Source organism: Oncorhynchus mykiss, chromosome 19, assembly GCF_013265735.2.
Source record: "Oncorhynchus mykiss isolate Arlee chromosome 19, USDA_OmykA_1.1, whole genome shotgun sequence".
In the NCBI taxonomy this organism is placed as follows: domain Eukaryota; kingdom Metazoa; phylum Chordata; class Actinopteri; order Salmoniformes; family Salmonidae; genus Oncorhynchus; species Oncorhynchus mykiss.
In genome coordinates this window covers 10,015,040-10,029,268 of record NC_048583.1, presented here as the reverse complement: position 1 = coordinate 10,029,268, position 14,229 = coordinate 10,015,040, and the positions used below count along the sequence as shown (strand labels likewise).

General features: G+C 43.1%; 1 protein-coding gene across 7 annotated transcripts in view; it reads left to right on the top strand.

Moving 5' to 3' along the window:
- LOC110498641 (protein FAM13A) overlaps positions 1–14,229 on the top strand; it is a 78,277-nt gene that overhangs the window by 47,643 nt on the left and 16,405 nt on the right. For all 7 annotated transcript variants that reach the window (XM_036954217.1, XM_036954215.1, XM_036954216.1 and 4 more), the window contains 5 exons: positions 4,288–4,329; positions 5,865–6,062; positions 6,689–6,917; positions 9,625–9,692; positions 10,329–10,374. In XM_036954217.1, the coding sequence (XP_036810112.1) occupies positions 4,288–4,329; positions 5,865–6,062; positions 6,689–6,917; positions 9,625–9,692; positions 10,329–10,374 (583 nt within the window). The remainder of the gene's footprint in view (positions 1–4,287; positions 4,330–5,864; positions 6,063–6,688; positions 6,918–9,624; positions 9,693–10,328; positions 10,375–14,229) is intronic.

Here is a 14,229-nt window from a genome sequence, read left to right as displayed (position 1 = left end):
TCACTCTCTGACCCATAGACTATAAACATAACACTGCAAATACTCCTTTAAAGGTGCCCTATGCAGAAATCGCTCCGCCATTTCCTGGTTGCTAAAATTCGAATAGTTCGCTTAATTTCAGTTTGGGACAAAACAAGCATGTACAATCTTTGTACCATCTAAACCACTGTGAAATATTTTTATTTTTTATTTTACCTTTATTTAACTAGGCAAATCAGTTAAGAACAAATTCTTATTTTCAATGACTGCCTAGGAACAGTGGGTTAACTGCCTTGTTCAGGGGCAGAACGACAGATTTTTACCTTGTCAGCTCAGGGATTCGATCTTGCAACCTTTGGGTTACTAGTCCAACGCTCTAACCACTAGGCTACCTGCCACAAAATATACAGTACAAAATATTGTACTTTCAGTTGATGTACAAAACCAAAAGTAAAACACTCAAAAACTAAACTTAAGCATGGGAAGCATAGAAATAGCGCGCACAGAACATCTACCGCTTCTTAGACTTGCTTTCAATGATAATTATATATTACAGCTTTTAATGGACTGTTAGCACTTCTAGTGCCTCTGACCCACTCCTATAACATGTTTAGCATAGCGTTCTCACTCACTCACTCACTCACTTGTTAGCTAGAGTAAAAGTAACATGGAACGTCCCAAATGGCACCCTACTCCCTATATAGTGCGCTACTTTTGACAAGGGCACTATAAAGGGAATTGGGTGTAGTTTGGGATGCAACCTTATAGCCTCACCGTCTAACCAGTTCATCTCCATAAAGACACGATGGAGCGCTCTGCCATGGAAGTAGATCCCCAGTAGGACATTTGTTGTGGTGCTTTGGTCTGTCACCATGACTACAGTATTGGAGCACAAATAGGTCTCCAATGATTGTAACCATGTTGATTATCTGACTCCAATTCCACCCTGTGGTTTGCTTTGAGTTATAATGATACCTACCCAAGGCCTAGTTATAATGATAGCTACTATTTCTATTTCTTCTTGTTGTTGGCTTGCCGGCTGATGGAAAAACTTTAAATGAACCTAAATGAATCATTGCTTATCTAACATGAAATAAGTGTTTGATATCATAATGCTCTCAGTCCTGGATTTGGATCTCTCTCTTGTCTCTGTTTTAAGATGGAGGTTCTGGATCCTGAGTCACAGTCTCTTATTTTGTTGACAGTCAAGAGAACCGTGTGTGCTCCTCTTGCGGTAAGGGAAGGTCATGGCCAGGGGCCGACTGTTTGACAGTTCACGACCCACAGGGCATATTCATTGCACACCAAGCTGCATCCGAAATGGCACCCTATTCCCTATCTAGTGCACTACTTTGGACCAGAGCCCTATGGGTCCTGGTCAAAAGTAGTGCACTAAATAGGGAATAGGGTGCCATTTGAGACGCTCCCCAAGCCTCACCTCATTCCAGACTTGTTACATGTACGTGTCTAGAGTGGGCGGAAGGTTTTAATAGCTAAACTCAGTGGTACATATAGTCCCTTTCCAGACAGTGATGTCATATCCTGGAATGGATTGGTAGCCTACCGGTACTTGCCCCCCTTTTGCCCGCTGCTGTGCCCGGACAGAGGCTACTTAGCATGGGGTTGGCATTCCCAGTCTCCTGGTTGTTACACTAGACTAGAGACTTCACATTGGGAGGTTTAGGTTGCATGTAAACAGGCTAACGACTGCTGCCCTTGTTGCAGGATAAATATGGCGCTGTCCAAAAGACACAACAGGAGACAGAATAGAATAGAACTTTATTGTCCATCTTGGAAGCGTTTGCATTATGAATAGGGTTAAATATTAAAGACCTGTCATAACATGCTTATTATGTACTTATTACCATATGTTTGATAAATACTAAGTCCTAACGATTCACCCCATCCCAAGGTAACTAGGATATCCAAATGATGTCTCCCTCTAATGGTGACCTTAACTTTATTCATTAAGGTTCCTTCCCTTGTCTTAAACATGTTTAAGCCATTGAAGGTGAGCATTTACTAAAGTCAGTTAAGATGCTGAACTGCAGTCAGGTCAAGACCCTGGTTAGGACGACGAACACTCACATGAGCTTCCCTGAGACGGTTTCTGATAGTTTGTGCAGAAATTATTTGGTTGTGCAAACCCACAGTTTCATCAGCTGTCCGGGTGGCTGATCTCAGATGATCCCGCAGGTGAAGAAGCCAGATGTGGAGGTCCTGGGCTGGCATGGTTACACGTGGTCTGTGTTTGAGGCCGGTTGGACGTATTGCCAAATTCTCTAAAACGCTAAAACAACGTAGGACGCGGCTTATGTAAGAGAAATTAACATTCAATTCTCTGGCAACAGCTCTGCTGGACATTTCTGCAGTCAGCATGCCAATTGCACACTCCCTCAAAATTTTAAACATCTGCAGTGTTGTGTGACAATACTTTTTAGAGTGGCCTTTTATTGTCCCCAGCACAAGGTGCACCTGTGTAATGATCATGCTGTTTAATCAGCTTCTTGGTATGCTACACCTGTCAGGTGGATGGATTATCTTGGCAAAGGATAAGTGCTTACTAACAGGGATGTAAAGAAATTTGTGCACAACATTTGAGAAATACACTTTTTGTGCATATGGGAGATTTCTGGGATCTTTTATTTCGGCTTGTGAAACATTGGACTAACACTTTGTGTTTTATATTTTGGTTCAGTATATTTTGGTGTCAAAATGACCCATAGTACCTCGTGACATATGAAGTTATTTTTGGTTGTTCAAGCACTTTGTGACATCTGCTCATGTAAAAAGGGCTTTATAAATACATTTGATTCATTAATTTTAACCTTTCAAAATATTACGGTGTCCAACATCTTGGTGACACATTATGGGCCATAACATCTTGGTGACACATTAATACATGTTAGTTATTTTAACCCCTAGCATTTGGTACCAGATGTATATTTGGCTTTTCAACACTGACAGTGTCATCCATTTTAGTCAATTATTTTCGGGACATAGCGACATTTACCGTTAACCCAGTTTTAAAATAAAACCTTTGGCTAGAACTGAACGAGAATAGAACATGCCAGACTAAAAAATGTGTTGATTGTACACATTTTGAAAAGTCATCAGAATTACCTCGCGATAATCAGATAAGCGATAAGCTTGGCTTCAATTAATCTCTTGTTTGATGTGACTGTTCATTGTTTTATGCTCTGTTTACACACTAACACCGTACACACACTTTTCATCTATGTAGAATCACTGTTTTAATCCCATATAATTACTCTGATCTCTCCTCCATCAGCTCTCTCATTTGTCCATCCTCACCTTGGCCCCACACACACACACACACACACGCTATCACTGTCAACACTGATGCTGATGGATGAGATGTAAGGAGAATATTGTGTATTGTTGGGTGCTCAGTACCCCCACACACAAGCTGAAGGAAGGAAGTCATGCTTATGTGTATTTCTGTGAATTCTTCTGGTCTTTCCTGGTACTGTTGGAGCTCAAATAGCCTCCTATTGACATTGAAATGGATTGAGGAGTGTATTCTAGATTTGTATTAATAAGATGTAATATTCATATTTAGTAAGATATGTATCTAGAGTATGGTGCCAAAGGCCATTAGTAACGACCTATATTCATGTTTTTGTTGAACTGAAAAATGTACGCCTGGCCTCAATAGCTGTGCTGACACTGCATGCTATCCCTTAAGGGAAGGTGGTAGTAGGCCATATCACTATCACCTGGTCTAGCAGACGCACTCACACAAACACACACACACCACACAAACTGACACACACAGACACGTCAGATGAGAGAGGAGCTGGCAATCTGCTGTCACTCACGCGCACACACACACACAGACACATGTACATACATAACACACACACACCCTGGCTGCCTGTGGTCAGCTACAGAGCCTTGGGGCCTGTGAGGGCTGCCTGTGGTCAGCTACAGAGCCTTGGGGTCTGTGAGGACTGCCTGTTCAGACCACCTGTCTCTCTGCTGTCTTAAAACATGCTCTCTCTCTTTCTTTCTCTCACTCTTTCTTTCTCTCCTTTCTCACTCTTTATTTCTCTCTCTCTTTCTCTCTTTCTCTCTCTTCTCTTTCTCTCTCTCCTCTCTCTTCTCTCCTCTCTCTCCCTCTCTCTCTCTCTCTCTCTCTCTCTCTCTTTCACTCTTTTCTTTCTCTTTCTTTCTCTCTTTCTCTCCCTTCTCTCTCTTTCTCGCCCTCTTTCCCTCTCTTTCTTTCTCTCACTCTTTTTCTCTCTCCTCTCTCTCTTTCACTATTTTCTTTCTCTCTCTCCACAGCAACCACCTCTCATCTGTCCGGTGTAGATCTGACCTGACTAAGTGAGTACACTGCCATTCTATATTATATACTCGCTACGATGAACAGTTCCAGGAGGACATAGTGGTGACCATGCAGCATAGTTATATTATATACTCACTATGATGAACAGTTCCAGGAGGACATAGTGGTGACCATGCAGCATAGTTATATTATATACTCACTACAGTGAACAGTTCCAGGAGGACATAGTGGTGACCATGCAGCATAGTTATATTATATACTCACTATGATGAACAGTTCCAGGAGGACATAGTGGTGACCATGCAGCATAGTTATATTATATACTCACTATGATGAACAGTTCCAGGAGGACATAGTGGTGACCATGCAGCATAGTTATATTATATACTCACTATGATGAACAGTTCCAGGAGGACATAGTGGTGACCATGCAGCATAGTTATATTATATACTCACTATGATGAACAGTTCCAGGAGGACATAGTGGTGACCATGCAGCATAGTTATATTATATACTCACTATGATGAACAGTTCCAGGAGGACATAGTGGTGACCATGCAGCATAGTTATATTATATACTCACTATGATGAACAGTTCCAGGAGGACATAGTGGTGACCATGCAGCATAGTTATATTATATACTCACTATGATGAACAGTTCCAGGAGGACATAGTGGTGACCATGCAGCATAGTTATATTATATACTCACTACGGTGAACAGTTCCAGGAGGACATAGTGGTGACCATGCAGCATAGTTATATTATATACTCACTATGATGAACAGTTCCAGGAGGACATAGGGAGGACCATGCAGCATAGTTATATTATATACTCGCTACGATGAACAGTTCCAGGAGGACATAGTGGTGACCATGCAGCATAGTTATATTATATACTCACTATGATGAACAGTTCCAGGAGGACATAGTGGTGACCATGCAGCATAGTTATATTATATACTCACTATGATGAACAGTTCCAGGAGGACATAGTGGTGACCATGCAGCATAGTTATATTATATACTCACTATGATGAACAGTTCCAGGAGGACATAGTGGTGACCATGCAGCATAGTTATATTATATACTCACTATGATGAACAGTTCCAGGAGGACATAGTGGTGACCATGCAGCATAGTTATATTATATACTCACTATGATGAACAGTTCCAGGAGGACATAGTGGTGACCATGCAGCATAGTTATATTATATACTCACTATGATGAACAGTTCCAGGAGGACATAGTGGTGACCATGCAGCATAGTTATATTATATACTCACTACGATGAACAGTTCCAGGAGGACATAGTGGTGACCATGCAGCATAGTTATATTATATACTCACTATGATGAACAGTTCCAGGAGGACATAGGGAGGACCATGCAGCATAGTTATATTATATACTCACTACGATGAACAGTTCCAGGAGGACATAGTGGTGACCATGCAGCATAGTTATTTCAGTCGTTTCAATGACAGCTGCGGAAGAAGCTTTGTCTGGTGCATATCGTATTTCTCAATAACATCCTCTCTCCCTCTATTTCTCTCTCCATCTCTCTCTCTAGTGTTCTGGAGAGGACCATCAGGTCGGCAGTGGAGCAGCATCTCTTCGATGTGCACATGTGCGGAGGAGGTCAAAGTACGACGGAGGATTCCGAGTGGGCCGGGTGCTCCTCGTCGCCCGTGGTAACCCCGACGGCACGGCAGAGACGTCGGCACCAGAGGGAGCAGGAAGAGGCTCAGAGACACCGGGACAGGAGCAGGTATGGACCATAGAATGAATCCTTACATAGGACATTTGTCTCACCCAATTGGTGTAGGATCTGCCTTTACTGTTGTTGATTGGTATATTTGGTCAATGTGGCATCCTTTGTGAGTGTGTGAGTTATTGCGAACAGAGTGACATTCTCAGAGTTCTAGGCATCAACAATGGCAGTTTCCACCATTGGATTGACCAATATCAGTGCACTGGGAGACTTATTATGATCCGATGTCAATTCTAGTAATTCAAACTCTATGCTTCCAATGGCCTCGCCTCTAGTGGGGGCCTCGCCCCATGTCCATTGGGGTTATAATGGAGTCTGGGGTCCTTGTGCTACCCAGCTAATCTTTGTTGATAGAGACCTGATGGAGCCTGGAGAAGCAGTGAAGACATGGATTAGCGGGCTACATTAGTGCAGCCACCCACCCATACAACGTCAATAAGACAAGTCCACTGTACTCTGTAAATAGAATTAGTGCACATTCTAAACATGGCGTTAGCCTGGGTACAAGGTATAAGTACGATGACCTTGTCATTTGTAACCCAGGCCGCTTTGTTACAGAGAGAGAAAGGGAGAGAGTCGGTTTGATTCCTCCTCTTCTTTCCTTTCTCTCCATTTGAAAACAGATCCTCGTCTCTGAGGGAAGGAGACATCAACAAGGAGAACATCCCAGCGGCCGGCAGCGTTAGCAGAACTGTCAGCTGTGGCGTCAGCGTAGGTGAGGAAGGAGTCTGGAGGGACTACCAGACTAGCCAGGGAGGGCTCCACCACGAGGGCCCCAGACCCAGGAAGCCTAAACACTGCCACCAGAGCCCCACGCTTGGCCAGCTTAGTGACAACCAGGACCCCCACGCGGTAAGTCACTCTCTCTCCTCCTCTCTTTCTTTCTCTGTCTCTCTCGCTCCTTCTCATTGCAGATGTGTGTCTATTGTTGCCATGTCATGCAGGTCCCTTGTTTAATTCAGGTGGAGGTCAAACATTCAAAACAGCACATCTAAGACAATTACTTCCTGTTTACCAAATCTCTGAAGCAAACTTGTTTACTTATTTTGCGGTGCACGCTCATCATTTATTTTCATAGTGTCATGTTTAATACTCCCAAAGAGCAACCTGACCCTTTAAGTTCCCTGGACCCTGGTTCTCATAATCCTCCCTCTTCTTCTCCCACAAAACATTGTGATGCAGACAAGGTCTACGCCACTGTGGTGTTTTTCACTTCGCTGGTGTGACGTCTGGCTTACCACCAACCCCCGTCTACTCTTAATGGCTGCTATGAGTCACTGCTGAGTAATTGGTGATGTTTCACAAGAACTGCTAAATCGGGGACAGCAGAGAGATGGAGGTAGATAGAGAACATTGGCATAAGCATCAGCATAGCCGCCAATGGCTGGATTCCTAATCAATCTTACATAGGCTTAAGAGGCGCGTGATAGGCCAGGCAGCGTGCTCTAGCGCTTCGCTAAATGCGAAGCAACCTCCCTCCCTGGAACACTCTAAATTGCAGGGCAGCGCGTTAACAAGGTTCACTGAGGTTCAATTAGCATTTGCTTTTGAAGAAGAGGAAGGAACACATGTACTGTGTTGTTGTGTAGCAAGGGCTTGTTGTCGTTCAGGGTTCGAGACCGTCATGTTCAGAACAGTGTTTTGTTTCGGAGTTAAGGTAATAACTGCTTACCTCAGTGACGTTGTCTATGTGTGCAAAATAAATGCATAGCAAATTAAGAAAACATACCATTTCAGGTGTGTCGCAATATGATATTGGACTCTTGGAAGGCTGAATTTGATATTCAAAACGTAGGCCCTCACGGCATATTTTAGTATGTTTCATTATGTCTCATTATGCTGGAGGGTATGGGATTGTCTACCTCAAGTCATTACATCATTGTCTCAGAAATATGCTTCCAAACTGCTGGCGAACTAAACCAGGTTCCACAGTATTTTAATATTGCTAATTGAGATGCAGCCTCGGTATGTATCAAATGCAGCAGAGAATCCTTTGTCAGCAAACAGTTACCTGCCAACAGCTTAAAGGGTAGTAAGTCATGCCCCGTGGCTCATCACCAATGATACGGCCCTTAATACAGAGAGCGTATCTTAGTTCAAAGTCACGAAGACTTTGGGCGGTGCTGGAATAGGCTCAGGCCCCAGTAATATGGGCTACAGGGCGGTGCTGGAATAGGCTCAGGCCCCAGTAATATGGGCTACAGGGCCGATCTGCTGTCTTCACTGCATTAAATCTTAAGTAGTCGCGGCACTTCCTCATCTATGAATATAAGTTGATTGATTATTAACGTCGACAGACACACTCGTCTCATCAATATCCCAGGCTAATGTATAGCCTAGATCGGATGAAGCGTGTGTCTTATCCCAGGGATGAAAATAGATTCCCCGGCTTCACGTTAAAAAACAAACACTTTGAGGGACAGACAGGGTATAGCTAGACCTTTAGGGGCTTTTCCATGCCATCTCAACCAATCAGTGTATTTCTTTTTACATCAGCAGATGTCACAAAGTGCTCATACAGAAACCCAGTCTAAAGACCCAAAGATTGAGCAATGCAGATGTAGAAGCACGGTGGCTAGGAAAAACTCCCTAGAAAGGCATGAACCTAGGAAGAAACCTAGAGAGGAACCAGGCTCGGAGGGGTGGCCAGTCCTCTTCTGACTGTGCCAGGTTAAGATTACACACCTGTGTTATGTAAGAGATGAGAAGGCACCTGAAATCCTGGCATACATACTGTAGTGGCGATGTCTTGACCTTGGCTGGCAGGACAGGGAGTGACTGACAGAGGGGGTTGGCTGATGTAACAGGAGGGTAGCTACTGTAAAAGACCTGGGCTCAAATAGTATTTGTTTTCTCTCGAATACTGCTAGACGGTCGGGGTTTGCACTTTTGGGACGGTTCTATTACTTCTGTTGCTCCAAGCAAGCTCAATCAAGTGCACCGAATCTACTTTAACAAAAACAAATAACATTGGAACCCACATCTGGTAGGCACTCTAGCAGAGCGTGCACAAAACCCATGGGGAGTCATTAAGGCCCTACAAAGCCTCCCAGAGGGTTAGTCCCGGAGGTGTCATAGTGTACAGAACACCACAGCCCCATAGAACAGTACACGCTGTACACTACATCCCCTCGTTAGTTGGTGTGACCCACCCCACTCCACCACCTGTTCTGGAACCTGTTTCTATAACCAACTGGTGATTTGACTCATTCAGCTTTTCTTTCTCTGTGGTTGTTGTTGTGAGAGGTCTCGCAGTTTGGAGAAATATGTTTTTAAATAGATACTTATGAGTAATGTGATATAAATGTGTTGCTAGATTTGATATGTGTTTTATTTATCTAATGGCCAGGGCAAACAGAGTAACAAATCCTGTGTAATTGTGTAAACCGGGTCTCGGCACACTGTTTATGTCAAATGTTCTCCAAACATAATTTCCCTGAAAAAATGTTTTTGCTCCAGACACAGATGTCTGATGGAAGCATGTCAGGATCAGCGTTGCACATTGATGCATACCGTTAGAGAGAGAGTAATAAAATGTTATGTATTCTATTTTATACAGCTAAAAGAATGCATATCAAGAGTACATGACGAAGCCGGGACAAACAACATGGAGTCATCAGACAACCGGTAAGCATTGTGACATTTGAACCCCCTTTAAAATGCTTGTACTACTGACCATTTTTCACCTGTTAATTTAGATAGCAAAGTTCTCCAACAGAAGTAGCTAATATCGACCATTGTCACTACTTAATCTAGATACTAAGGCAGTGTTTCTCAAACTCGGTCCTCGGGACCCCAAGAGGTGCACATTTTTAGATTTGCCCGAGCACTACACAGCTGATTGAGATAATCAACTGACCGTCAGCTGTGTAGTGCTCGGGTTAAAAAACTAAACGTGCACCTCTTGGGGTCCCGAGGACCGAGTTTGGGAAACACTGTACTAAGGTAATGTGGCACCGTTATTTAAAGAAGGATTGTTGTGTTGCTAAGGCTCCGACGGACTCCCTGAGGCCTGGTCCCATTGTGTCACAGCACCTGTCTTTATCGGGCAACATTTATTTAACTACGTTTTTAATCCGATAGACTTGAGAGAATGCCGCTGACATTGGGGAGTTAGGGGGCGAGAGAGCATTCCTAAACTCAACTCGGCACGCTGTTCTACAGGCTCCTGGCTGGGTGGAAAGCACCCGTGTCCTTGCTAGGGTGTGATCCTCACATGAGGAAAGGTGACGCAACATGTCTATGTTTTCACCCCTCTATCAGAAATGACAGTCAAAGAAAGGACCCCAGTCTTCTGACTCCTTCATGGGTGAGTTGAGTGTCTCTCTCTCTCTCTCTATTCTCTCACACTCTCTCTCCTCTCTTTCTCTGTCTCTCTCTTTATTCCCTCTCTTACTCTCCTCTCTCTTCTCCCTCTCCTATCTCCTCTTTCTCTCACTGAAATTCCCTGCATGTACATGCTAGATCTCCTAGGCTTCCTGTGTTCACACTGCTTGCGGAAGATAGGGCCAGAGTCTCTCAGTAGACTAGGTGATTGTTTGGGAGTGTAGGGGTCTGAGGGAATAGGAGGGGTCTGGGGGAATAGGAGGGGTCTGAGGGAACATCTAGAGTTTGTTCCTGACCAATGAACAACTGGAGCAGATAAATGAGATACTATTTTGGTCCACTCACTACAATGTGGAACTACCACATCTCTGCTAGTCAAAATGTTGCAGCCAAACATCTTCTCTTTAGGGGAAAAGCAAACATCCCTTGGAGAGATTGACAGCTAAGCAACAATGAATCACTACTATTGACACCATATGGAAAGAAGTAGAAAAGAAACCAAAACAAAGTTTGAGCTTTTCCTTGAATGAAAATCGACCACACAAAAAAACGACTTATCCACACGTCTTGATGGGAAATGCTGTGAACGTTTTCCACTGCAGCTCTGTATCACTTCAGAATGTGAAGCACTCTGTAGCTATTCAAAACATCAGAAGCAGCTGAAGCTATTTAGCATAGTGATAAGGTCATAGTTGCTAAGGTGGTATACAGATGGAAACAGTCCTATGTAATCTACTGGTCCATGTGCTTTCTAGTACAGTAGGCTAATCTGTTACACTTAATGTGACTCTACAACAGAACTGTACACACACACACACACACACACACACACACACACAGTCCAGATGGGTCTTAGTGACACAATTCTCTGTCTCCACCTCCTCCACATTCACCACCTCAGAACAAGCTGCACCCACTGAGATGCAGTCTGTGCCTGGCATGGTGGCACGGCGTCATTGTGCCAACCTCTCTGCTGGTTGTTGGTGTCAGATCAGAGGTGGTGGCATGAGGGATCCCAGCACCTAGTGACATCAGAGCGTACTACTGACAGCAGGTCCAATTAGTGTACTAAGTAGATTAGTGCTCTTGATCTGTCTACTAAGACCGAGGCTGTGTTCCCTAGGGGCGCTGGTCAACAGTAGTGAACTATGAAGGGAATTTGGGATGCAACCAAAGGCAGATGGATGTCTTGACTAGATGTATTGTTTTAAAGCATATCTTTAACGGTATTGTTGAAGCTCAGTTGTATGTTGTCTGTTTAAACTGTAACTAAAGTTTCCTGTTCTTCAAAACAAAGACAGCCTTCTGGTGTTTCAGTCATTTGCACGATGGAACGCTTCTTCATCCGTATGTGGCTTGTTATCCTAGAAGCAACTCAAGTCGACGTGAAAGATGTGAGAAACATGTTAATTTGACCTGTTTGGCTTTCACACCGTCATAAAACGTTTTTGGACAGTCTTTTACAGCCTTGGCTTTAGTGGTGGCCTCGGTCACCACACACTCTGAAGTGTATCATTGTGTGGCATGCCTGAGCCTCTTTAACCTGACGACACCTAGAATGGCTTCTAGAGCTCACTGTTCCATTGTGTGTGTGTGTGTGTGTGTGCGTGTGCGTGTGTGCGTGCGTGCCCCCACATTCTCAGCCCTGTCCCCAATACTTCACACACAGTCCAAGGCCAGTGGAGGTACAGGGAGTAAGGACTGGTTTAAGAGATTAAAGACTTCCACACATCAGTTATGGACCACTTAAACCAGTACAGATCAATGGGACCTGGAATGTAACTGTACAAACAAGTATTTTGTCTTTATCTGTAATGCCTACTGTACTGCTTAGTACCCTGTCGCAAAAGACATTTCAACTGTCAAAGGGATCGTATTTGTTTGGATGAATGCTTGGACAACATGTAAATTTGAGCAACCCCCTCCAAAAAAAACAAAACATGACGCTTACTTGGTGGAGATTCTGATTTCTTGCATCTGTATAATATTGTAAAAATCTCAGGATTGTACTGTAGTAAAAATGTATCACAAAAATGTGGGTGAAGGGGGTTATTGCTCGTGTGTGTGTGTGTGCGGGTTCTAGCGTACGTGTCACTTGTGGCTGTGTATCAAGCCTCCTCATCCAATGTGATGCTACCCACCCAGACGAGCCCCTTCTCTCCACCCTGTCTGTGTCTGTCATTACCACCCCAGCCTCATCCTCCTAAATCCACCATGTGTTTGTGTGTCGCCTGTCTATAAAACCCCTAACACACAGATTAACAATGGAAAGAACACCCACTGTGGGACAAATCCAAGCCCAAAGCCTGAGCACAACATTGTGGAACGTTCGGATAGAAATATATTTAGTAGAACATATGTCTTTCACTGACATTTAGAGTAAAGGAATCATACTAGCTATATTTATTCATACAATTTCTATCTGCAATGCTGAATGCTAGTACCCTGGTCTCCCTCTGCATCACACTACCCAGGGCGACTAGTGATGATGTAATGTGATCAGTAGTTGAGTTGTGCTAGGACAAAGGATTATAGTGCAGTAGGTTATGTACAGTCAGTGTGGCAGTGATATTTACAGCCAGGGTAGTGGTCGCCGCGGTTAAGCTGTTCTGTCTTCTAGTGAGTCTGGGTTAATCCTGAAATGATTGGGACTGTATACAGATGTTTATATTTCTGTTGTGTGTAGTATTTTCCAGAGACTTGTTGATAGAAACATTTGCTGAAAATGACTACTGTGATGGTACATTAATACTTTTTTAAAAAAGTAATAGTGTGTATATACAGTACCAGTCAAACGTTTGGACACACCTACTCATTCAAGGGTTTTTCTTTATTTTTACTATTTTCTACATTGTAGAATAATAGTGAAGACATCACAACTATGAAATAACACATATGGAATCATGTAGTAACCAGAAAAGTGTTCAACAAATAAAAATGTATTTTATATTTGAAATTCTTCAAAGTAGCCACCCTTTGCCTTGATGACAACTTTGCACACTCAAGGGTGGCTACATTGAAGAATCTCAAATATAAAATATGACACTTTTTTGGTTACTACAGGATATGTGTTATTTCCTAGTTTTGATGTCTTCACTATTATTCTACAATGTAGAAAATAGTAAAAATAAAGAACAAACCTTGAATGAATAGGTGTGTCCAAACTTTTAACTGCTACTATATATCATATCGTTTTGATATCGTTTTTATTGTCATTCTTACAGCAATGTGATCATTAACCGCAATACGGATGATGATTAATGTGACTGAAAAAGATTGAGTCAAACCTATCATTAGCTCGTCCATGTGTGAAACGTGATTTGATCACATTACATTTCTAGTCCTTTCTCTGCATAACCTCTAATGGGGGGGGCGATGCTTTGAAAGTATTTGATTAATTTGCATGTCAATGACCCCTTTGGCGGTATCAAGGGGGACTAGTTTCAGTGCCCGGAAGAGATCTGCATTGCAGAAATGACATCGGGTGAATTGTTGCGTAAGAAGTAGTGTGCTTTAAAACAGTTGAAGGAAGAGAGGGCAAAGAACACGTTTTGTAGCAGTGTTGTCCTTCTTTGGACGTCTTTGACCCCAGTCCATCTCAAGGTAATCAGCTCTTTCGTCACAACTTCAGATGTAGTCAAGAGGTTTCTATTGTTTGACCTCACAGCCTGGTAATGGCCCCCATATCAATCACATGAACCTAAATGAGTTGTCATTGATTATGGGGTTGAGTAGTAGTTGTTTTCCTTCTGAAGTGTTTGTTTGCTTGTGTTCTGTAACATGAGGTGCTTTTGAATCTGAGAGTCACTCGCTTTTTTAGAACTAGGGTTAGATTACT